Consider the following 26,030-nt stretch of genomic DNA (forward strand, 5'->3'; position numbering starts at 1 on the left):
ATGGCTGCCACCCAGCAAAGTTTTCCGATCTGGTTTGATTCTATTTACTTAAAAAACAAGTACATTTCCGAAATTTGGTTTATTTTTTCATTTTTGTACGGATTTTTAATTATAGAATTTTTTAAATATTTGAATACATTTTTTTTGGAATTCTCACGATTTTTCAATTATTTTTTTTAAATTAAATTTTCCAACTTCTTTTCCCCAAAATGTTTGCCTTAATTTTATCTAATTTTGAATTTGAAACTTTTATCAAATTGTTTAAGTTTGTAGATTGAAAGAAAAAATTTAAATTCAGTAAAAGTAGCTATTTCTGGCTATAAAGCATCCGAAAAATAGCTGCAATTGCGATGCCAAATAATTAGAAGATTTTGATTTCACGCCTTAGCTGGCTATTTATCGATACATGCATATGTCTATTGTGACCTTTTATCAAAAGTTTAAAATACTGACTCTAAAGTGTGGGTTTCAAACTGTAATTTACAGTTTGAGATGCAAACTTACTAGCCCAAAGAAATCTTAAGTAGCAGTTTGAATGAAGCATATTTTGAACATTGAAAAAGCAATATATCTTGCTTTAATAGAATAAAAAGATATGGATTTAATTGAAATTGGTGCTGTTCCTTAAGCTCGACAGCAAGTTTACTGTTTTAAAATTTTCCAGAATTTCCATCTAACGGTCGGACGAGAGCTGAAAATTCGGCAGAAATTAATAAAAGAAATATTTTCATATTTATATTGCATATGGATGTGGATAATAAAAAACACTATTGTATATTATATATGTATGTATATTAATTAAATAATTAAATTAAGTTTGGGGGACATACATTTACATCCTAGCAAAAATTATACACTAATAACTACAAGTAATATATCGATATCGAGATGTTGAGTCATATTTTGTGTTTGGAAAACAACTACATAAATTAAAGTTATTTTTTTCAGGTTTCAACTGCTTCTGGTATCATTCTGTTGATCGACATTAGTATAGAAGGGGGTTGCTACTAGCCCAGTCTACTTGACTTTATAAATTTTATCATCATTTATTCGTATTTGTTTGTGTTATATTTCTCTTATTATTTTTTCTCATTTTATTTTATATTTCTTTTAAACAGCAGTCCATTTGTAATATTGCCATGTTTTCTAGAGCTTTAACTGCATATGCTTCAAAGTAGAGTTTACAACTTTTCGCACATGTCCATTTTCAGGTGCTCGATGATTTTGCAATTAATTTTTTTACGTTTTTGTTTTTAATTTTTTTCTGTTTCCGTTTTCTATTGGTTTCACGCCTTCTTCATTTTGTAATGTAAAGCATGTTAGTTTATTTTTCGTGCTTCTATATAGCTTAGTTCGTATTCATTTTGAAATCTTTTCTTTTTAATGTACTGTATTTCTTTAAGATTGAATATTTTAAATTAAGATTAAGATAAAAACTTATGAGTTAAGCTTGTCATTTACGCCTAAATTATGCTCAATATAAAATTAAACCTTGTTCCAGCAGCACTTCAGTAAATAATAATACAAACAACATAAAAATTACAACATTAAGTGCTCGAACTTTGCCTTTCCTCTAATGCAACGTGTGTGTGGATGTGTGATAATCTTCAAAAAAAATATAATAAAACAAAACTTTTACGATCATTCAATCAACTTGAATTATTCGCCTACACACACACGCTTGCATAAATAATACGAGATGAATTGTGGCATGTGGCAGCAACGCTCAACGCGCATCGCGGAAACAAAATACAGATAAAATTTACAAAATAGTTAAGTATGTACAGTTCTCTTTTGTTTTTCGGTTTTGTTTTTTTTTTTTTTAATTTATATTGTATTTTGTGTTTGCATTATTTTTTGCATTCAAATTTCACAATATCCACACACATAAATATCCGTTTAATTGTATTACATAGTTCTTAAAGATGTCGCATATACACATACATATGCATATGATGTTATATTTATGTTCACTATATGACTTTAAATGACATATTGTAATAATATTATTATTATAAGTAGTATGTAGTAGAATTTTAAAACTAACTTTTATTTATATATATGTATATATATATTTATATATATATGTTTATTCGTTAACATACATAACTTGTTGTTATTTCCCATTTCTCAATCATTATGTATTGTATTACTTAAATTTATATACCATATACATATCGCAAAATATATATAAATTAAAGCAACACAATACATTTCATTTATATATATATATATTTATAATTTTAAGTGTATGTATGTATATTTAGCGTATGCATATGTGTGTATTGAGTTTTAGTTATTAGTTTTTAATCATTTAATTTAATACATATGTAAGTATATTGTGTGCTTAAACTTTACGCATGCATCTCTATCTGAATGCAAATAAACCTCTTGCCTTAAGTTTGACGTTGAAAATTCATTGCTAAAATTTGAACGGGGGACTATATTTAACGCCAGACCGAATTCCTGCTTTCTTTATCATTTTCTTATTTGTTTATCGTTTTGTTTTTCTGTTATTTTTTTTTATGTTTTCCTTGCCGTAATATTGATTTTCTTCCTTTTATATTTATATATATTAACTATAGACTTAAGTGGAAAAATATACAGTTATTGTGTGTGTTACTATTCTTGAATCTTTTCTAAATTTCAAGAAGTTAATTACGTTTATAGCATATACAATTTTTTGTGTTTATGCTAATTATCGTTATCATTTAGTAATTCGCTTTAACTCACGATTCGACGCAGATCATGTCCTATACCATTTAGTTAATTTACATTATTTGATTACATCATCGCAATTCAAATTCTACCAATATATAACTGTATAAGTGTTGTGTTTATTCCTTGTAGTTTCTTTTAGCCATCCATCGACGATCACCATCTTGTTACCAATAGTAAGACGTTGCTGGTAGCATTGTTGTATACTACGCAACGGCTGCGGTTGTATTGGCATTTGTTGGCGGTGGCGCCGCCGTCTGTGGCGCCACAGCTGTTGCAGGTGTTGAGTTTGGTGTTGTTGATGCAGCAGCATTGACATTAATGTTGCTCAAATTGTTCGAAGACAATGCCGATGTTGTTGTTGGCGTTGTTGCAGCTACAGTTGCGGATTTACCAACTGGTTGTTGTTGCTGCTGCTGCTGCTGCTGTTGTTGTTGTTGTTCGCTTGGTGTTACCAAATTGTTAAGTGTTGTCTGACTACTGCTGCCCATGCTGCTGCTGTTAGTCTGATTGCTGCTGACGGTGCCGCAACTGTTGCTGTTGGTACTGCTGTTGCTAACATCATTGAAGGTTGCCGCTGGCGGCAATTGTTGGCTGCTGTTGCTGTTGTCATCGTTGATCACAGCTGTCGTCATGACAACAGCAGCTGTTGCTGTTGGCTTAGTATCGATAGTCTGATCTGCTGTTTGCTGCACACAGGGTTCCGTTTTCACTGCACTTGTTGTGGTTGTGGCCGTTGCTGTTGTCGCTGCCGCTGCTGTTGTTGTTGTTGACGCAATTGTTTTTTCTGTTGCAGACAGATTGGAGCGATGTTGTTGTTGTTGACGCTGCTGCAACAATCTGTACTCAACCGAGTGCATCGGACCAGTGCCGCGCGAGACTTGATAGAGCACCCTTGATATAATCAATGCCACCTGCTGATCCAGTATATGCGACATGACCAGACCAAGTAATCGCTGTTCCTGTTGCATGAACAGCGATCGATTATCTGGATGCTTGGCCAAATGCAATAACGTGCCGGCCGCTCGTCGTAACATATCCAAGCTGGTGCCCATCGAATCGGGATTCTCGCGCAGATAGTTGATGCCATGCTGATTGGCCACGCCTAATGCAGTCTGCTCCGCCTGTTCAATGAATGCAACCAAATATGAAATGCAAGGCGACTGCAGGGCCACAGTCCGTGCCATGGCACTGTCTGCTGCGGCCAAATAATGCAGCAAATTGACAGAAAATTCACGCAGCACTTGATCCTCGTTCCTGCATAAATGTCGCGTCAGCACCGCACATAGTTTCTCAAGGCGTGAAAAGGGCGGTGTCGCAATCACTAAATCGACATTCGCATCTGTAACACACAATTTACAGAGCGCTTCCAGGGCAAGGCGTTGCGGTGATAACGCTGAATTGGGGCCACATGAGGGAAAGGGATCCTGGCCATGGGCACTGGGACAGACAGCCCAATGCAGCAGTCCATCGATAAGCGGGCGTGCGATTAATTCATCATAGCGCGAAAGTTCCAAATGTCCAGCTATGTTGGCCATGGACACGAGCATATTTTCCCGAATGGTAATTAAATATTCCCACCACCATTCCCGCTCACCCTGCAATGAACTGCACGAGTCGGTAAAGTCTGAATCCTCTTCTCGATCATAGTTGCGGGTCTTGGGCGTGCGTCGCAAATGATCGTGGTTAAGCAAGAGGAGGCGACCGAGCACGGCCAGAAATCGTGTCGACTTGGCCAACACCGTCTCATTGCCGGGCACAAAGGTCAAATTGCGAAAGATATTCGAGAGCGCAATACAGCGACGTGCCAACGAATCCTGGCTATCGTTGACCAAATATAATGAGGCCTCGTCTCGCGTGTAACATTCATCCTCGTAGCTAGAGTCACGACGTCGTTGCAGAACTTGTGCTACATCGCGCACAGTTGACTTGGGATCAAATCCCTTGGGTTGTGTAGCGACTCCATTGGTCAGACGTTGTTGCTGCGGTAATTCAATCTCCATATCAACGGCCCGGCAATCACTGTCCGTTAAACTGACACCCACACACAGGGCGGCATCTGTGCTTGTCTCCTTCTTAACCTCGAGGATTGGCTGCGCAAATTCCTCCTCCAGTTTGGACTTTTTAATATCAACACTGGCTGGTCCACCACTACTGCTCACCAATCGACGCTTTTTATTGTAAGTCTGCTGAATTAGACTGCTATCTTCGGTGCTGCTGTTGGTTGTGGTGTCTTCCTGCTTGATGACCACGGTATCCTCGTCCGGTCGAAGGCTATTGTTTCTCTTCGCCGCAATCTCTGCAATCTGCGACTTTCCCTTGTTTTTCGTACGTACGTATCGCGCAAATGGAATGTTAACAATTTCCGATTTGAACACATCGATAATGCCATCGAGTGGATCGGGTTCCGTGAATCCATATGTCCAGGCATTGCTGCCAACTGGTTCGAGCTGCTCGTACAATTTGTTTGTGTCAATATCCCATGATTTTTGGCGCTCATCAACAAAGATATCATGATCTGCAGTTTGAATTCGAACCGGGACACCCTTTCGCGTGACCAGAGTATAATTAGGCGTAAACGAAAGGAGAAGCGTTCGCTCTTCGGGATTTGGCTGGACACGCACTTGACCCAAATCGATGCCCTCATCGGCATCATCCGAATCTTCACTGCGCTTAATATCCATATTCTCGTAGTGTCGTCTACGATTATAGCTGCATATGCTCCGTACACAACGCGACTGTCTCCGCCTGAGGCGATCTTCAGCCTGCACTGATACGACAGTGCCACTGTCGGCATCATCATCTGCCTCATCGCCTATCGCCTCCTCGCAGCGTTCATCAAACATTTCGGCGAGATTTTTCTGAAAGTGTTCAAGCAGCAGGGTTAACAGGCCGGGCAAATTTGATATGCCAAAGAACTGAACGGTGGCATCGTCAAATAGCAGAACATTCAGCACATCCAAAGCCCATGTGCATTCAGTGAGAAGACCCGAACGCATAGCCATAAAGATCCTCCACGGGTCAACGGGACAGACGTCAGCCTTTGTCAGGCGCTTTCGTCGGTATAGCACTGGTGTTGTTGATTCCACGCTATCGTGTGGAAAGATTAGCTCCTTCTTCACGAGCTGTGCCCCGGCGCCAGTTACTTGTGGAGCATACGGAGCCTGCTGATTGGGCAGCTGATGAGGGGGCTGCTGTTGCGCCGGCTGCATGCCCTGTCCAACAATTGGCGGTTGCTTTTGTGCAATCATGCTGCCAGGTGGGGTACCAACCATGGCCACACCAGGTGGAACGCCTCCAGCTTGTGACGGCGGTGGCATAGCATAAGGCGGTTTCGCTAATCCACCAGCAACTGGTAGCATATTTGATGTAGGAACACCTCCATGTGGTGGCTGTGCCACTGGTTGTCCCTGTTGCTGCTGGGGCGACATGACGGGCACTCCGCTGGGCAACCGTTGCTGCTGTGCAGCACCAAGTGGCGGACGCAGGTTTGATCCCGGTTGCGCTATATTTGCCTGGGGTGGCGGTTGAACTGCATTTATCTGTGCCCACTGTGGTGCCGTCGGCTGTTGTTGCTGACCAGGCGGTGCGCCCTGCTGATACGGCGGTTGTTGCTGCTGCGGTGGCGGAGGAGGCTGCTGAGGTGGGTAACGATGTTGATCCCACTGAGCGACACCTGCTGGCGGCTGACCGTGCGGACCATGGGGACCTCCAGGCGGTGCTGCACCCCGTGGTGGTGCATTTCCCCACGATTGTGGCGCCGACGATGTGGGATACTGAGCACGATACTGTTGATTGCCACCTTGCCAACCACCTAAAAGCAACAGAATGAGTATTACTAAATGAACCACTAAACCAAGTAAGAAAGCTTTAGTTGAGAGTGATTTCGTGATTCCACCTCCTTTCGGCTGTCACATTACGAATAAAGGGTATAAAAAAGCAATGCATACCATAAAGTTGAGGCCGCGCAGTATAGCCTGAATAAGGCTGCGAGTCTTTGATGAAGTCAGGATGTCGTCGCGGTTGAGGACTCTGTTAAAATATAGATAATTATTAGTAAATTTCTTTCCTACTTTATCTGGTGTCTAATTCAGTAATTTACTTGATCTGGCGGCCGATAATAATCCTGCTGGTTGGGAGTGTTTGGTGCATAACCACTATTTGGTGGTGCTACTGGCGCCCCACTGGCTGGCGGTCCACCTGGCGGTCCGCCTTGCGCTGGGGGCTGCGGTGCACCAGGTGGTGCTTGACTATAAGGTCGATTTCCATACGGACCATACTGATTAGCACCAGCTGGTGGGCTGTTTAAAATACAAATGTACAAAGTATTAATTGAATAGAATGGAAAATTACATTAGTAATACACCTTCGTCGTTAAATTTGATTAAAAACAGTACAGTTGTGTTAGTGTTTGTTGTGCGTATGTGTGTTGTGGGTATATTAAATTGAGGTATATGAATTGTGCACTCACGCTTCCCCTTCTGGCCCATAGGGAGGGTACATATTGCGATTCTGCGGCGGATATTGTCCCTGATTTGGTCCAAATTGTTGTCCTGGTGGCCCAGCGGCATTATACTGATCGCCCGAACCATATTGACCATAAGCACCAGGCTGTGTTGGATACGGTGAGCCTGAAATAATTAGAGCAATCGTTTTAATTTCATGTTGTCCAAATCATATTTCTTTAAGAAGAATAAGAATGGCAGTGGCGGTATAGAAATTCAAAAAGAGGGACGAATTGTTAAAAATATATTGAAATAAAATAATTAAATAGACAATAAATTTTAATTCCCTCACATCTGTGCAGTATAATAGAAACAGGAGAAAAACAAAGCTAATTTTTTTAAATTAGAGTAAAAGTAACAATAAATAAGACAACAATTTAAGCACAACTATCTAAATCAATATACAAATAAATTCTTTACAGGCATCACTGTTATCAGTTGGTTTTATAGCGTTTGTTTTATGGTCTGTGGTACGAGTAAGCACACAAAAGGCAAAAATCCCTGACAGCTCTTAGAGTTTTGTAATACACATAAATTAAAAAAAAAAAATATTGGTCCTAAACGTAAAACTATTTGAAGAAATTGATGATATTTCATATTAACATATTTAAGACTAGTTACCCCTTGAACAAAAAGGACAATTTTGGAGAAAAGAAAATTATAGATCTTTCATGTTTTCATGCTTAGAAAATCAAGGAAAATAGATAACAATTGAGGGTTTGCAGTCTTAGTTTCTTTTTTCCTTTATCTGCTTTGGAAAAAGTTATAGTATCTCAAAAGGAACTTAATTATCTACAAATAATCACACTTAGTATTAATATATATAGTTAAAATTAAAAATTTTGTAAAACAAAGTCAAACATATTTAATAGACAATACGATTCGATACCTGAAGATAATATGTTGTTGAATGAAACTTATAATTAATTAAATCGAAAATGTTAGTTACAAGCAATTATGAAAATGAAATCGATATCCCACATGCAGACCAATTGGTTAAACATATAAATGAGTTTTCATTGAAAATTGAAATGAAATGATTTTTGCTGATAAGAAAATATAAGAAAAATAAAAAAGAAAACAAGATGAATGTACCTGGCGTTCTAGACACAGGCGTTGGATACCCAGAGCTACCTGGTGGATAAGGTACTCCAGTTGCAGGGCGAGCATGCTGCGTCGATGGCGGACCATGTTGCTGTGGTGGTGGCGCCGGTGGTTGCTGCGACGGTGGCGGCAATTGTGTTGGAATGCCTTGTTGGTGGTGTTGATTGTTTGATTGTGGCGCTGTGTGCGGTGAATGTGGTGGCGGTGGTGGAGCACCATGTGGTGGACCACCAACACCAACGCCACCAGCAGAAGCAGCAGCTGCAGCAGCAGCAACACCACCAGCAGCCACACCGCCAGCAATTGGATCTTCAAAGGGATTGCTCACATTTATGTTATCACCGGCAACAACAGCGGCGGCTGTTTGATTTTGTGTGCCTTAATATCGGCAAGCGGCATTGATGATGGATATGGATGGATTGATGAAGAAATGAATGAATGACACAATATAAACATAATAAAAATGAGTTTGTTGTTGTTGGTTTTTTTTTTGTAGATGTCACATGGAGTTATTAAATTGTTGAGTTGAGTTGAACATGTTCGAAAAGTTATTGTAGTTGTTGTTGTGGTGTGATGTGGTTGTAGTGGATTTGATGGCATAATTTGATTTTTTTTTAGTAGTAGTGCGCCCATTTTATACGTAACCAACATAAAAATGAATAAACAAATTACACATCAAATTAATACTCAAAAAAGTTAGACAACAAAACAAATTATACAAATATAATATATAGATATATCCAATAACTGAATATATCTATATAGATGTAGATTATCTATTTGCAATACACACATAAACATTAAAAATAATGAATTAATATTAAAAGGGGACAATTATAATATTACAACAAAAAAAGCAACAAATTATGATTACACATACATACAAATACTTGATATGCATATATGTATTTGTATTTACACGTTTTTGGTATGCATTTCGAATAACATATTCATTGAATTGTATTGCTTACCAGGATGAGGTGCCTGGGGATTGCTTTGCGATGGTGGCCTTTGCATTTGTCCAGCTGCTCCATAATCCGGTTGCGGTCCGGAAGGTGTAGGATAGGCACCACCGCCTGTGTAGCCAGTATATCCATCGATTGTTGTATTGGGTGCACTTCCAGGTGGTGCCGGAAAAGAATCCTGTGAGTTCGATGATCCTGTAGAATTTGTTGTTCCAGCGTCCAAATGTCCACCACCGATGGGTTGGAATTATATTATACAAATAAATAGATAAATTGTAAAACAGGATTTAAAATGATGTTTGTGCATACACTATATAAAAGATATCATCTATCAAGCTTCAAGAGTTGCATCCTATCTAAGCAATTGCAATGGGACTTATTGTCCAGGTCAACAGTGAATTGTGGAAACGAGAAGATGCTTTACTTAAGGCGTGACGAAATGTAGCTTAGAATCAAATAAAACCTGGATTTGAGTTGATCGTTTCTGGAGTAAACTTCTTGATTGGACAAGCTGACCATTGATATGAGATTTGAACTGAAATATTTATTAAATAAACCCAATTCAAGTTATACACTTACCTGGTGATGGCACAGATGCTGCTTTCGTTGTCTTTTTCTTGCTACCGGCCTCAACTTGCTGTATAATGGGCAATGGATCGATGTCGCCGCGATCAAAATGACACTCGAATGCCAACAGATTCTTTGTATAATGCTTGCGGAGTGTATAGGCAGCGCTGCTGCTAGCGCCGATTCCGAGCAGACCAGCTATATCCTTCCAGGTCTTGCTCTTGGTCACCTAGTGAACAACAATAAAAATGTGCGTATTCATTTATAAAAATAAAACCAAATTTGAAATAATTTAATCAATCGTTAATTAGGAAATGAGAGAAATATCTAAGAAAATGACAAGCAAACATTTTGTATGTGATTGCCGCATTCAAAGTTAATTGTTGTTAGTAATGAAGATTTGAAATAAACGAGGATGGAGAAGAGAAATTACAATCAAACAAATATAAACGCTATGATCGTGGTAATCGTAACAAAAGTGTGTAACATACAAAAGTAATCAATATAATAAGAATATGAAAATCTTCTGCAAGGATTAAAAAAAGTTTGAATCCTGCTTTGAATGAAACCACACACAAAAAAATTCAATTAAATCGGAATGCAAAACAAATTCCCAACGATTTCGTTAAAAGTTCAGTCTCATTTTAAAAATCAAGCATGCTATCGGAAAAAGGTAATGCATGCAAATAAATGATTACAACTATCTGAATTCTGATTCAACTTCAACTGGAATGTAATGAGAAACAGACGATAAACGAAATGGTTTGAATGTAGCAAATGGATAACGTGCAATTGGATAAAGTTGTAAATTTTTCGATTGTTGGACATTCAGAGAATCATTGGTTTTTCATTTAAATAATTTCTTTAAGGTGTTAGCTACATTATTTTTACTTTGGTTTGGTGGTGTTTTTTTTTTGGTTTGGTGATTTTGGTTGGTTGTACACTAATTTTGGTTTGTTTGATTTGGTTTTGCTAGTAAATCTAAAAAGAAGTTAGTAAAAGGAGTTACTACGGCACCTTGCATACCTCGACGAATCCGCCACGTTCTTTTACATAAATGTATAACCTATATAAATCGAGTGGCTGTTTTGAGATGGTCGGACACGCTGTAATTGGTGTCCGACGCTCCTCCATAAAGGCTCGCAGCTTGTCTAGCCAACCACGCCTATCCGGATTGTCATCCATCTCGTATAGCTTGCAAAGCGAATCCGACTTTTTTGTTGTCGTAATGGTGCTCCGAAATGGTTCTTGCTGAACAGGAACATGACTGTTGAGCACCTGCTGTGAATAACAAAAGTTAATGATTTGATATATCGATTGATTAAACACAAGTAGTCATACCGAACTAGCAACTGGACGTGGCCAATTAGGTGGTGAACTCATTTCATACTCCTCTCCAGACGGACCACCCCCTCCATGCATAACAACGGGATGTGGAGAAGTGCTTGGCGGTGCTAAATGACTTTGGCTATATGGATCATGTTTGCGCGACTTTGGTGTTGTACATTGTGGATCTTCGCCAGATGCTACAAGATAATTTAAGACAATTAATTTTCAACATTTAACAAGTGTTAAGCATTTTTTTGACTTACCAGCCGAAGCATTTGAGAGCGTGCTCTGTTGACTAACTTCATCCATTGGTGTACCATCTGGGCCAGTTGTAACTACTGCGGTAACGGCATGCAATCCCGAGGCTGGTGACGGCCCTGATGAACTGATGCCATTGTCCTGGGATATATGCTCTGGGCCACTGTCGCTGCCTGCCTGTGCACCCAGCATTGATTGCGGCGGCGTGCTGGTAGGTGGTCCCATACTATGCGGTGGACCCATATGATGTGGTGGACCCATGGGCATTGCCGGATGCATGGCAGTCGGTCCATTTCCATAACCTTGGGGCTGTGGTGCCGCTGGGTTTGCACCGTATCCACCTTTGTGCTGTAAATGCTGCTTCAGATAGTTTAATTGGCGTGGCGAGCCACTGCCCTGTGGTGGAGGCGGTCCCACTGGTGGTGGTGTTCCTTTGCCTTGCACATGATTACCCATAGAAGCACCAATTTGTCCCGAACCGACACCAGGCACAGTTTGTTGTGGCGATGGGGGCACCCACTGATACGGTGGATACTGTGGATGAGGGCTACCACCACTGTGGTTGGGCATTGAACGAGGGTAGCCAGTTTGTGCGCTGGATGACATGTTGTTGGCTCCGCCAGCGGCTTGGCTGGATGGCGGAGGTGGTGGCCCAGTTGCATACGCGCCCGACGGATATTGTGGGCGTGGCGGGTAATTTCCTAATAAAATCACAAATATATGCACATTACTATTGATGTTGTTGTTGAAAAGTTAAAAAGCCATACCTTGCGGATATTGTTGTGGTGGATATCCTTGAGCGCCGGGACTTTGTCCAGGTCCACCCAATTTGTAGGGGCCATGCATATGCTGCGGAATGGGATAACCACCTGTCGCCCCTTGCGGCGGTGGTGGTGTTGCCATATTATTAACATTTTGGTTTTGCGGCGGGGCTGGTGGTGGCGTCTGCTGTGGCGAATTGCTTGCTGACGATGCTGAATTTGAAGCCTGTTGCTGCTGAGATTGCTGCTGAGATGGTGGCCCACCTGGTAGACCATGTGGCGGCATCGGTGGCGGGCCGGCGACCACAGTTGGTTGCTGCATTGGACCCCCACTGCTTGACTGATTACTCGCCGGACGCGAGATTGGATGATTTTGTGCTGAATTGAAATACAATTGTTATTGCAATCTGATTTCAAACAGAGACACATGCTTCCTAAATACATACCCACTGCAGGAGACATTGATCTTGATCCCGAAGAGCCAGTTGGCGAGGGTGTAGGCCTCATGACTTGCTGTGGATTCGGCGTGCCCGGTGGACCAGAACCCATGCCACTATGTGCACCGCCACTCGAACTATCGTTGCTGTTTTGTCCAATCAACTCCTGCATTAAGAAAACAAGCAACGATTGGTAAACAATTCAATAAATTTGTGATTTGTCAAAGAAGCTTTTTAAGAGTGATAAAAGATTGGGCATGGACTGTTCTATGATAGTAATGATCCTTATAGAGAAAATGTTACACTGTGAAGATGAAGAATATCAGCAGAATTACAGCAGCTAGAATTCTTTACGAATATGTGATATTTTAGGTCATTATACCGGGTATCTGTTAGTTAAGTCTTCATCTCTCACTTTTTGGAATGTAAGATAGCTAATGTTTTTTTTAAATTTAAATCAACTCTCAACTCCAAATGGGCATTTTATGGGCGACCTTTTTCGTCTTTTGTTGTGAGTCTAATAAAGCAAACAAACAAATATAATCCAAGGCAAAATATATTCCCTCATCGTTTTTAACGTATTCCAAATGCCGCTCTTTAAGAAACAGTTGCGCAATTGTAACCAGTCTTCAATAAAATCATAGACCCGAAATCTAGCTTAGAATATCAACAGGCCTCAGTCTCCAGGCAATAGTTCTAAACCGTCGACTGTAACCTTAGTTTGTTGTCTCTGCCTATAAGCAAAATAAAAATAAAATAAGAAAGACCAAGAAAAAGCTCAACCCAAGGGAGCACGAATGCGAATACGAATATGAATATATATTATGTACGTATGTATGCTTGTGTGTGTGCGGCAAACACAGTGACTTAAGCCGACAGCAATTCGAGTCGCAGAGAAAAACGAACGGCGCGGGATCAACATTGTCGATTGGACGGACTCATGATGAAGCAGAGAGACGGAGAGAGAGATGGGGAGAGGAAGAGGGAGGATGCCGGGCAACAGCAACATCAAGAAAATACAACGCGCTCTGTTCGTTTTGGTATCTGAGAAATTAAGTGAAGTGAAATGAAATGTACGATGAACTGACGGCAACAGCAACGGCAACGGCAAAGTCAAAGCGCACAACAACAACAATAACAGCAAGAGTAAAAGCTATGTGGAACGAAATAACGACAAAGTCGACGCGAACTGCAACTCGAAGCGTTCAAAGGGGCCCGGATTGGAGATGTGGCAGTGGTAGTTATGGCGCGCTTTGAGTGAGCGAACGTACGATGACAAAGACGTAGATAAGAAACAACAACGTGAACGAGCACACTCATACACGCACACACACATACATATAGATATACCATACATACAAACATACATACCCAGGCATACAGCGAATCGCAGACACAGTGCACACATTCAACGTTCGAATATAATAAAATGAAATAAGCAATGGCAACGGCAACGGCAACGACAACGACAACCACAGCAGCAGAGGCAGAGGCAGAGACAGAGGCAGCGCTGCCAGCACTAGCACCAGCGCCAGCCAGTCAGCCATTCGTTTTTTGCTCGTTCCTCTGCTCTCGTCATTCGTTTTCGTGCCATGCACAGAGCACAAGCAAAAGCGTCGAGTGTTAAGTGTATGGGTAGATTGTATGCTCGGGGGAATGTGTAGTGTGTAGTGTGGAGTGAGTGGGGAGAGCCAAGAGCGGTGAGCGGAGAGAGGGTGTGGGGCCAGGCATGGAATATACTTGAGTGGCATCGGCATCGCATCGGCACAGCGACGACTGCGGCGTTGATGACGAGAATAGCAAAGCCACCAGTGGCAGCCAGTAGAAGGCAAAGCTAAAAAAGCCTGCTATAATGTTTTATATGAACGATGGGGCCACGTTGCTCAAGATGAAGGCGGCTCACGTTTGTAGCTGAGTGTGTGCGTGCTTGTGTGTGCGAGTGTTTGTCTCTCTTGCATGTATCTGTGTGTGTGTGTGTGTGTGTAAGCTTGCCGGCATGTAGAAAAATTACTTGGAATGAAAAACAGGCGCTGCGGGAACAACGACCACAAAGAAATATCATTTATAACAAACATGGACATACATGTGTGCATGAACATTTGTATGTATGCGCGAATAACAACAATAGTTCAATGTGTGCAAACAATTGTGGATACAAAAGTCAACAATTCAGCAAAAAAAAAAAAAATTTAGGGTATAATAAACGATACGTTTCTGTTGGAGTTATTGAATTTCAATATTTCATAACAAATAATTGCCAAATATAACTTGGATTATAACATAACTCAATTCAATAGAATTTTATGTTTGATTTTTTAACTAGACCAGAAACCCATGCATTTTGTAAGGTTGTAAGTGCAATTTTTTGTAAGAATACTCTAGTCCTGATAAATAGCCACAGGGTATATCAATTGTAGTGTCAGCAATGCGAAAACTTAACAGTTGTTTGACAACATTGCAACATTTACGTGTTGCAGACATACCATAAACATGCTGATATAAAATCATTCGAAATGCAAAACTATTCAATACTCTGTACGCTCTACAGGCAGAAGCAAATTCGACACGACTGTTAAGACTATTCTGTTTCTGTGTCTCGTACATTTGGGAAAGTTTATTATACCGAAAAATATAATTTTTCTGACTATAGGGTATTTTAAAAAAATGTGATATGTTTGAAAGCATATGCAAGTATGTAAAAAGATTGCCTTTAAGCTTGGTCGAGATAGTAGTTTCAGTAATTTTTGCAACCGCACACTCTCTCAACTGACTGGCTCTCCATTTGCATCATTCACACAAACAGACACACACACACACATGTCCAAATATATAGATACAAATACATACGAAAACAACCAGAGAGCGAGTGAGCAGCAGTAAAAACAGCGCCAGTCCGTTGAAAGCCCCACCGCAAATGGTGAACATTCATTAGTTATTTCTGGGTGTGTGCGCGCTTTATTGTATCTGTATTTCGAAATGTATCTGTATCTGTAAGAATGCGACTGTATGCTCGCGTGTGCATACTTGAATTTTATGAGCGAAACTCAAGTTTGCGTGGTTGCGGCGTCGTCTATGTGAACAGACAAAAAGACCGCCAAAGATCTTGCAAAAAACAAAATACAATAAAAACAAAAAACTCTTCTTTCGTTAAGTTTTTAATAAAATATTCCAACTTTATTGGAGTAAAACGTGACAAAGCAGCCTATTCATGTGATAAAAATAAAAATAGCCTGTCCATCAACATTAAAGTCTTATTTACATAGCTTTTATTATAAACTTTTCCACTATCGATGAATAGCTTAATGGAATAATAATGGAATAGTTAAGTACTACACCTAATTTAAAAAATTAAGCTTGTATATTGTTTCAAATATCTGTAATGTTTTCAGCTTTTAATTCTTTATAGTTTAGCACGTTCATACCCTCATTTAAATGAATTGTTACCTTTAAAGAATATCGAGAAAAAAACAGACTACTAAACGAACCTCTGCAGTCGACCGACTTTCAGCACTCATTAGGCTCCGTGAGTAACTAAAATTTGTTAAAATGCATTGCAGCAAAAAAAAACAGAAACAAAACAAATGAAGCGTTATGGGGCTAGGAGTATTAATGCAACAACTCTTAAGCAATTGTGAAGTTCATTATTTATTTTGTTTTGAAAATCTAATTGAGCTCAAATTTAGACTGCAGTCAACAAAAATTTAATGCGATTATGCCATACAAATTGGCAAGAGATTCTTTGTTAAGGCCTATCAAGCATTTTTAAGATGGGCATGAGAAAATCAAGAACAAGTCCCAATTGTTAGCACGAAATATATAAAATAAATAAAAGTGAATAGCCCGCAAGCAACAGCAATGACCTTGGCATTGACCCAAATACATATGTATGTATGGGGGAACATATGCTCTTTGTGGGATCTTGAGTATCTATGGATGTAGCTGCACATACATACAAACACACGACAACAACAACAACAAACACATAAAGGGAATGAGTAAAAAAATAATATAAGGAATGTCGACGACGACGGCGGCGGGCCAACAACAACAACAACAACACGAAAAAGAACAACCACAGCGAACATCACGGATATGCTGAATGAATAAATGGGGTACTACGCATACCAAAGCGACTCTCTTTTCTCCCTTCAGTATATGCCTATGTGTATAGGTACATATTTAAGAATGCAAAGAGCTCGACGCAAAGCGCTCTGATAGCGCGTATCAGTCAATAACCAAGTTGCGAAAAGTGGGTAGAGTTTGACATGGATAAAGAAGTGAAGTTTGTGATAAGTGACAAGCCCAAAAAATGTTATGCACCTCAATAAAGTGAAGGTCTACCAATCTAGAGACAACCAAACCATGTTAAGAATATGAATAGGATTTATAATCACTATAATTCACTACAGCATTGTTCACTTTGACATTTTTGATTGTTGTGCTTAAAAGTTGCTTTTAATATTTTGTTCAAAATTTAAGCTGTGTGAATTTTAGCTTTTCAGGTGAGCACTGAACGAAATAAGAACTTCATTGAAAATCAATTTTATATTATTTTGTATGAAATATAAAGTAATAAAGTTGAGCTAGTTATCCACAGCTGACTTGATCTCTATGGTTTGCAGATATATTTTGATCTAATATTAAAAACAAGTAATTCAAACCAATTTGGTTTGTAACGGGTTTCACCATGACTAGCTGAGATTAATTGTTAACTAATTGAATTGAACTCATGAATTATTGGGATGATGATATTAAAATGCTTAAAAGACTTACCTGGTGTGGCGATGGTGATGCCTGCGAGGGTTGCGGCGATGGACTCGGCGCATGCCCTGGACTGCTGCTGGGTGGAGGTCCGCCACCAGCGGAATGTGGCGTTGGCGGTTGCTGCAGCGGCGCATGATGCGGTGAGGCAGGCGGCAATGGATGGCCGGGACCAGGACTAGGTGATGAGCCGCCTGGCCACGGTCGATTTGGTTCGGAATACTGAAAAGTATCATCGAAATGTTATTTTAGTTATTTATAATCACAAAATGAGTTTTAAGCAATTAACTATTGATTTGAATTAATTGATTATAAATTATTGCTTACTTGGTGCGTTGTGTAGGCAGTTCGATGATTGGGCCCAGACGCCGGTAAACCTGGCGGTGTTGGGTATCTTTGCGGGTACGGCGAATATTGAGAATTGGGCGGTGTATTTTGCTGTTGTTGTTGTTGCTGTGAGGGGCCTGGAGGTGGCGGCGGCGCTCCAGGTGGGCCAACACCACCGGACTGTTGTGCCGCTTGTTGTTGTTGCGCCTGTTGTTGTTGCTGCTGCTGCTGTTGTTGTTGGGGCGAACTTGGATAGGAACCTGAGTTTTGACTGTGAGCTGACGGATATGGTGATTGACCTCTGGAAGTACTTTGCTGTAAATTGAAATAATGATAAATGACAAATTAATATTTATATACAAAACATGTATATATGTGAATTGTATCTTAGATATTTCCTCATTATGAAAATAGTAGAAATAACTTCTTATTCAAAGGCTTTGTCTGCTTCATAAATTGTCCATGCGCTTTAATTATTTTTGTATCATCAACCCTCCTCACTTCGCCCTGCAATCATTGTAATCGATTTTCCACAACCAATTCAGTAAACGCACATACACATACATATATTTTATACAGCAAATGATGAAAAGCAGCTTGTCCTACAGAGATATTTCAGCTTGACAGTCACAAATGTTCAATCGGAATAGAATATTTTGGAGAATTAGATACTCTTTACATTTATTTAAAAGGTAATCAAATAATTTTGTTCAATGTATTTTCATTTATTTCCATTGAAAATTAAAACTACTACAAATAAGTAATTATAGTAATTGTTTAATCAAAAGCTAAAAAAAATTTGGAAAAAAAAAACTATTTAGACTGTCTAAAATCAGTTTAATTTTCTTTTAATAGTTGTTAAAATTAATCCTAAATTGCTTTCCAGATACAAATGAATATAACAGATGATATAGTAATTTCAACATTAAAATACTGATATGCATATGGTATATAATAATAGATGGGCAAATGATTTCGTGTAATTTTGGTTTATGGAATTAAACTTAACAAGAGTATTCATATCTAAACTTTTCTCAATTGGAAGGCTACATTTATTTAAAATTTAAATAGAAAACAAGACTTGTGCGCTTAAATAATCACAGAGCATAATTATCCACATAAGAAATCCCATTTTATTTCAGACATTGAATTAGACAGATGACTAGAGGAGAGGAGAGGAGGACTTGGTATGAAGAGAAGAGCTTTGTACGGCATTAATGAAGGGATTTTCCAACATGATGTTATGCTACAATCAAGGGAAACGAGCAATGGTGCAAGACAAGTGAAGATCAACGAGATACATGCACAGACCGACGGAAAGACAGAAAGACACACACACACACACTCGCATTCACGCCCATACCCTCTTTGTGTCCATAACAAATGTTGCTGGCAACGGCATAACAACAACAACAACAACAAAGTCCTCGTCGTGTTGCTGCAAATATCAGACCGAAGTAAAACGTGGCAATAAATCTAATGGGAGCTGCCACGGCAATAGACGCTAGTATGTGTGTATATGTGTGTGCGAGAGTGTGTGGCAGAGCAAAGCCGGCAGGACAAGCAGCAGCAACAACAACAAAAACAACGATGGTTGGTCCACTATAGGGTGACAGGAAACATGAATGGATGGTTTTACTGCATACCGGCAAGGGACCTTTGCGTGTGTGTGTGTTTGTGTGTGTGTGCGTGTGCGACGAAGTCGAAGGCAAAGAGGAACTAAAGTAAAAAAGGGAAAACTCATCATGGATGAAAATCAAAAACAGAACAGAAATGAGTACGCCAGCAAGCAGGCACGCTGTCAGGCGGCTGGGCAGTCAGGCAGGGCTGAAGTGGAACTTGAAATAATGCAGCAAGGGCGCAACCTGGCTCGGGTCGAGACACACAGAGACACAGACAACGAATATAAGTAGATGTATTCGAACGAACGAACAAACAAACGAATAAACGACGGCGACCGAATGGCTGACAGTGCGACGGAGAAAATAATATTATGTATGACACAGGGGGCGGACGGAGAAAGAACAAGAAGCAGCAGCAACTGCATCCTCATTCAATGGTGGTGGTTTAAAAGCCGGGCCCGGATTGAGCAAAAAAAAACACACCACGGTATGAACAAAAACAAAATATAAAAAGGGACAGACCACGAACAGAAGCAGGACCAAGTCCTGGTCTTTTGCTGCGCTTATTATTTTATATTACACACACACACACACATACACACAGAGACAAACAGACGGAGATACACACGCTATATATGTAAATACACTTGCAACAATTGAATCATAGGGGAAAATGATACATGTGTGTGTGTGTGTTTGTCGTTCGCAATTTTAAGGGTGTTGCTTTATAAAATGTGAAAAATGATACAAATTTTTTATAGAAAATATAATAAATATGTTTTTAACAGTTGCAATAGCACAGAGACAATGAATTGATGGATTTGAAAAATAGCCTAACATTAACAAATAAAGTTTCCAAAGTACCATAAAATGAAATGTTTTAGTTGTTATATAGAATACTTAATTTAGTTTTCTATGTTAACATAAAGTAGTTGTAACTATCTATAATAATTTTGAGAACCTTTAGTTTTTCAAGAAATCGGACCACGATTTGTATTTTGTCAAAACAGTTGCTTGGTTGTATCAGGGGTTTCACAGAAATCGAAACCAACCGAATATCTCTAAGAACTCAATTTTTGGGAGTTTGGTTTCGAAATCTGTGGCACCCGTGTATATGATTACATCACTTTACATCACAGCACACACATTATTTTTATATACACACGTGTACATCTTGTACATTCGCCCGACTGCACAACAATAAAAGGATAACAACCGCAAGGTCGAGGCTTAAAAAAGAAAAACACTTGATAAGAGAGAGAGTCGAGACGATAACGACCAACAAAAAGCAAAGTAACAGCCCAAGACAGACACGAGGAACACCCCCCCCCCCTCCCTTCCTGTTCCCCTTTCGCTTTGTAATGGTAATTGTAAGCCAAACGGCCAAAAGCGAGGTTTATCATGGGCCACGAAGAATACGACCTCTGTCTGCAATGTGAAATTGGGGTAAGACAGCGAGAGTTAAATAAAAAATACATTAAATTCATTTTTGTTTATGTACATACATACATTTAAATAACACTATTTTATATACACACTCACATACTTAAATACATGCATGTATGTATGTAGAAAGACAAACTTGTTGACCCAGTCACTTCCGTAAGCTAAACATCAAAATTTCATTCACATTCTCTTGCGTTTTTTACAACAAGCATGTCAAATGTTTATTTTGTTTTGGTTTCCCCTGCCCCATTAAATTCCGACTGAGAATGTGGGGTAGTCTAGATGTATACAATATCTTTTTAAAAACGAACTTAAAGAGTAATATAAAATTGGAATAAAGAGAAAGTTTCCTAGAATATCCGAGCACATGAAAATCAGCACGAGTACAAATAAAATTAAAATAATTAATGTACAGAATCGTTTTTGTCAAAATTAAAAGATTAACGTAAAGATAACTGTTACAAATAAGAGTTTTTCAGTAACTTTTATTTATAATATTCTTTTGGATATTCCCACTTTTAAAGCTTTAATTAATTTATTCGACGTACTTATATTGAGTATCTAGTTAGACGAATACCGCAGATTGTTTATTTATACACATACACATATCCATATATATATATTGTATTTGATTCATTCTGTTTTTATTTTGAGCTATAAAAGGTCATTGCCTTTTATTTGAATTGTATTTGCGACTGATACTCAACCATTCATAAAAAAAGAATTTTGCTTATGTGTGCGTTTGTTTGATATCTTTACAATTCCAGCAATATGTAGAATATCAGATAAATGAACGTATATTAGATGTAGTGATTATCTATACACATAACCAATTATATGATAAGATGATTACTGTATGTGTATCTTTTAAGTATTGTCTAAATTCCTCTGTAAATAAGTATTTCAAATAAGATTTGTTTTTATAAACAACAACAAATAATTAAATGCAAAATAAAGAAGCACACCCACACACACACAGGCATACACCCGTTCGCACACACACACACACACCATATACATGCATACAAATGTGTGTAAAGATAGAGAGGAACATGCCGCGTCTCTTCTGGCTGCCTTGTGTCAGGTGGTGATACCGGCAGCTTGTTCTTATTGTTGAACCACCACCACCATCACCACCTCTCCCTCTACCACTACCACTACCACCACCATTGCCTTTTGTTGCCTTTTTCATGTTTTGTTGTTATTGTTTACCGGCGCCACAGCCAGTGCCGGTTTTATTTTTTCGTCTTCTTCTTCATTTTTATTTTATATTTGAAAGTTGAGCTTTCGGTCTGCCGTTATGTGTGTCAGTATGTCTGGCAAATGTTGTAGAAGCTGCAGAAGGCCAAAGAAATTGGGCAACCTTTTAAAAAGCGGAACACCAACATCCAACAGGAAGAAACAACACAACAAATAACAAACTCGTACTCCTTTTCTCTCGCTTTTCCCTTTTCCCTTCTCCCGCCCTTCTTCTCCCTCACAATTTATTTGAGCCAACTTACCGGTGGAGGTGTCCTATACTGCTGCGATGGTCCTAGCTGTGGGCTATAGGGCCTTGGCGGTGGTGCCCAACCGCCCTGTTGCGCACCATATGGCTGATGTTGTGGCGGCGGTGGCCCATGGCCGGGGAGTGGGGGCGGTGGCCCGGCAGGTTGCTGTTGGGCATTTTGTTGATGCTGCTGCTGCTGTTGTTGTTGCTGCTGCTGTTGTTGTTGTGCTGCAGCTGCCGCAGCCGCTGCATTGGCAACTTGCTGGGAATCATAGTTATTCGCATAGCGATGTTGGGGCGGTGGCGGCGGATTTGACGATTGCAATAATGAATTTAATGTTGGTGTGGGACCCTGCGGCGGTTGTCCGGGTATATATCGCTGTTGTGGTGGTCGATTTGGCGATCCTCCAGCACCTTGCGGCTGCTGTTGTTGTTGCTGCTGCTGCTGGTGCGGCGGTTTAGTGCCTGGAGGTGGTTGCTGCGTGGGCGCATGTCCATAGCGATAGGGATCCATGTTGGGATCACCCGAATGATAACGCGCATAGGCGGGATGGGCATGCTGGTGTTGTACGCCGGGTGGCGGAGGCAAATGTGCTGAGCCATATTCATCCTTCACACCGGGCGTATGCTCAGGCGCTCCTGGCAGAGGCAGTGGTCCCTGTGGCGGAGGTGGCCCACCGTGGTGTTGCATATGTGGTGGTAATGGTGGACCCTGTGGATGTTGTGGCTGCTGTTGCTGTTGTTGTTGATGTAGATGGTGATAGTGCGACATAACAGTTGCCGGATCAGGTGGTGCACCTGGCGCTGTGCCGGGTGGCGGTCCGCCATAGGGATGCGGTACAGTGCCGGCTTGTTGTTGTATGTTAGGATCATTGCCATTGTTCGGCGTGGGAGGACCCGATGTGGGTGGTGTGGCGCCTCCGGCGCTTGCGGCAACCGATGGAGCTGAATTTCCACCAGCTGCACCACCACCACCAGCAGCAGCACCAGCACCACCACTACCACCCTGTGCTGAAGGCGATTTTATTTTTTCATTCATAGTCTCCTCGTTTGACAGGCGATGGTTATCAAATCAAATAGCTGGAGCTGTAGCTGTGGTTCCTGAAGAGTATCCACCAACAACGTTGACGCTGATGACGACGACTTCCCCGACTGCAGCGGTAAGTTTGAGGTTATGTTAGCTGCAAGTTTTAAAAATATTCGTTAGTTTGCTTAGCTTGAATTTGAATTGAACAACAATAAAAACATCACCACTGCAAACACACAACCACACACACATAATCATAGCCAAATCATATACTGCCAACTGCCTCAATACGTATTTCTTTTGGCCGCCAAAGATTTTGTAATTCTTCATTCTGTGTACTGAAAACTCAGTTACCAATACCACTACCGCAACCACTACCACTACCAAAGCATTCTCGCTGTCCGTTTACAAATTGTCGCGCGTTGACAGCCACAGTGGGCTCTCTCTCTCTCGCTCTCTGAGTTCGCTCTCGCGCTCTTTACATTTGGCAGCTATACACGCACACGCCGTCTCACTTGCATGAGAGTGTGGCTCTCACTGTCGCACTTATGCGCACATGGTATGTCTGTATTAGTTTTTGTTTGAAGAGTGCAGTAAATTATTAATTACATTTAATATAAATACATATATTCATTTAATTGTTAAGCTTTGATAAAAACTTTTTCAATATATGCCAATCGCACAAATTATATTATTACTATTATACTTTTAAATGTAGTATTTGGTATAAACAACTCTTTATTCTCGACTGACAATTTGCATCTAATCAGGATGTATAAAGTCGCAAGCTAATGCTCTTCTCCAATTGCGAAACGAAACGAAAAGAACAGTTAGACATTTAATACTAACTGTTCTTTTCGTTTGTTATGCTTTGCATTTCATAAACATTTTACTTTTAATGATAACAAAGTTTATCAACAAGCATAACAAATAACAGAATATTATCGACATGATTCAAGCAGTTGATAATATCACAATAAATATTGAATAATACATTTTACAACTTCAACAATATTAAATAGCATATAAACAAATTTAAATTTATCGCACACGATTTCGATACGCAAATATTCCGATAGGACTTCGTCAAGACCGCTGACAGGTTACAAATTCGTATTTTCAAAGTAGAGAATTAAATTGGTGATTTTCTCTAGGACATGTGAGACATGCATTTGTAGAATTACTAATAAAAAGGAAATAAAAACTAGACTGGCTAGACCCCAAGCTATGTATTCAGTCAGCTATTTACATACATACATGTGTATATACATATGTACATATATCTAGCGAGAAAATGGCATAGTTGGCAACCAATCATCACAAGTGCAATTTATTAATTAATGTGCTGGCATCTTTTCCAGTGCAATAATTTGTACACCTATAATTTTAATAAATATTTCATTATCCATTTGGCGTTGATTTCTTTTCGTATAATTTGCGTTTGGATTTTTTGCGCGCTCTCGTTGATTTTCGTTTTGGAGTGCTATTTATCTCGCTTGTATAATATGCGGCCTTTTTCGTACCGCAAATAAGTGTGTGAGAGCGAGACAACCACTACGGTTACATTTTAATATTAATGCCGAATGTAAGAACAAAACGAGTTTAGGTTTCGCGTTTTTCACAAATTGTTTTTGCTTATTTTTTTCGGTTTATTTTATAGCTTTGCTCTGAATTTTGTAAAGTAAACTTCATAGGTAATGATTTATCCATTGAAATTAGCCTCTGACCGCTGTTGGCCAGTTGTAATTGCATTGCTCGTTACTGCTGACGTTTGTCGTCGTCGTTGTCGGTCTCGTTTATGCTTCATTTTAAGAATTCTTTTTTTTTTCACATTTCGGTGTGGATTATCTTTTTGGGTTTCAGCGCATTTGGACTGTTTGGCGTAGATTAATAGATATTGGCGTTGGTGTGGTGGCTCTGTGGTGATGATGATGCAAGGATGTAACCCGACAATTTGATATTTTATGTATACACGCGTACATATGTATCTGTACCGTATCGAACTTTGAGCCAGCATGTATGTACATATGTACATATTTGGTTTTTGCGTATCTAGCTTGCAGTTTTCACTTGCTAGACCCAAAATATCCGGCAAAATTTTGATGATTTAAGTCATTTTCTAAATTAACATGTACACACCCACACTTACACATAGAAATATTTTCACGCATCGACCGTCCATAGACTGGCTATATATACTAAAAACGAACTCGCGTGAGAAGACAAGCTCGGTACGAATACGAACATTAAATTGTATGCAAGTCTTGTCTGCGTTGCCGTTGCCGAAGAAAATTATTCACAGTGGGAATACGCGAGAAAAAACACCTTGTTGTATTTAAATTCACACTTGGTTAATAACTATACATATTCTGTACATAATCTATACACTTTTTCTTTTTTATTTAGTGTAATTTCACTTAATTTTCATTATTTCTCAGCATGACGACGAGCTGGCCCTGTACAAAGCGTTGCCGGACATCTCTACTGACGCGAACAAATATGGCGTCCTTAAACCGAAGGTTGCCCATACAGTAAAAATTTCCGATCTGGTATGATTTTTTTACTTGGAAAAATACGTACATTTCCGAAAAAAGGTATTCTGAATTTTTGTACCTTTTTACAAATTTTATTTCTTTTTAGCTAGAATTTTTTAAAATTTTAAATAATTTTTGTTTTTTGATTTCCTAAAGAATGCAGTTTGTTGATAATCTGTT

The 26,030-nt window shown here is 39.6% G+C and overlaps 1 protein-coding gene across 5 annotated transcripts; it reads right to left on the reverse strand.

Annotated features, from left to right (window-relative positions):
* Positions 1 to 777: 777 nt before the first annotated feature.
* On the reverse strand, positions 778 to 25,841 carry LOC117792011 (trithorax group protein osa). 5 transcript variants are annotated; one of them, XM_034631962.1, is made up of 16 exons: positions 25,466 to 25,841; positions 22,303 to 23,470; positions 17,733 to 18,047; positions 17,418 to 17,627; positions 12,654 to 12,810; positions 12,214 to 12,585; positions 11,452 to 12,147; positions 11,201 to 11,385; positions 10,886 to 11,140; positions 9,872 to 10,088; positions 9,299 to 9,487; positions 8,319 to 8,705; positions 7,190 to 7,349; positions 6,821 to 7,019; positions 6,669 to 6,750; positions 778 to 6,532 (listed from the first exon to the last, which is right to left on the reverse strand). In XM_034631962.1, exons 2-16 carry the CDS (start codon positions 23,326 to 23,328, stop codon positions 2,925 to 2,927), a joined length of 8,058 nt encoding a protein of 2,685 aa, XP_034487853.1. In that variant the 5' UTR covers positions 23,329 to 23,470; positions 25,466 to 25,841; the 3' UTR covers positions 778 to 2,924. The 5 variants fall into 5 exon arrangements, with proteins under 5 accessions (XP_034487853.1, XP_034487852.1, XP_034487850.1 ...); XM_034631961.1 differs by lacking the exon at positions 8,319 to 8,705 and having other exon boundaries at positions 9,299 to 9,527; positions 9,873 to 10,088; positions 10,886 to 11,137; positions 25,466 to 25,839; XM_034631959.1 differs by lacking the exon at positions 8,319 to 8,705 and having other exon boundaries at positions 9,299 to 9,527; positions 9,873 to 10,088; positions 10,877 to 11,137; positions 25,466 to 25,839.
* Positions 25,842 to 26,030: the final 189 nt, after the last annotated feature.

The sequence above is a fragment of the Drosophila innubila genome (assembly GCF_004354385.1).
Source record: "Drosophila innubila isolate TH190305 chromosome 3R unlocalized genomic scaffold, UK_Dinn_1.0 2_E_3R, whole genome shotgun sequence".
Taxonomy (NCBI): Eukaryota; Metazoa; Arthropoda; class Insecta; order Diptera; family Drosophilidae; genus Drosophila; species Drosophila innubila.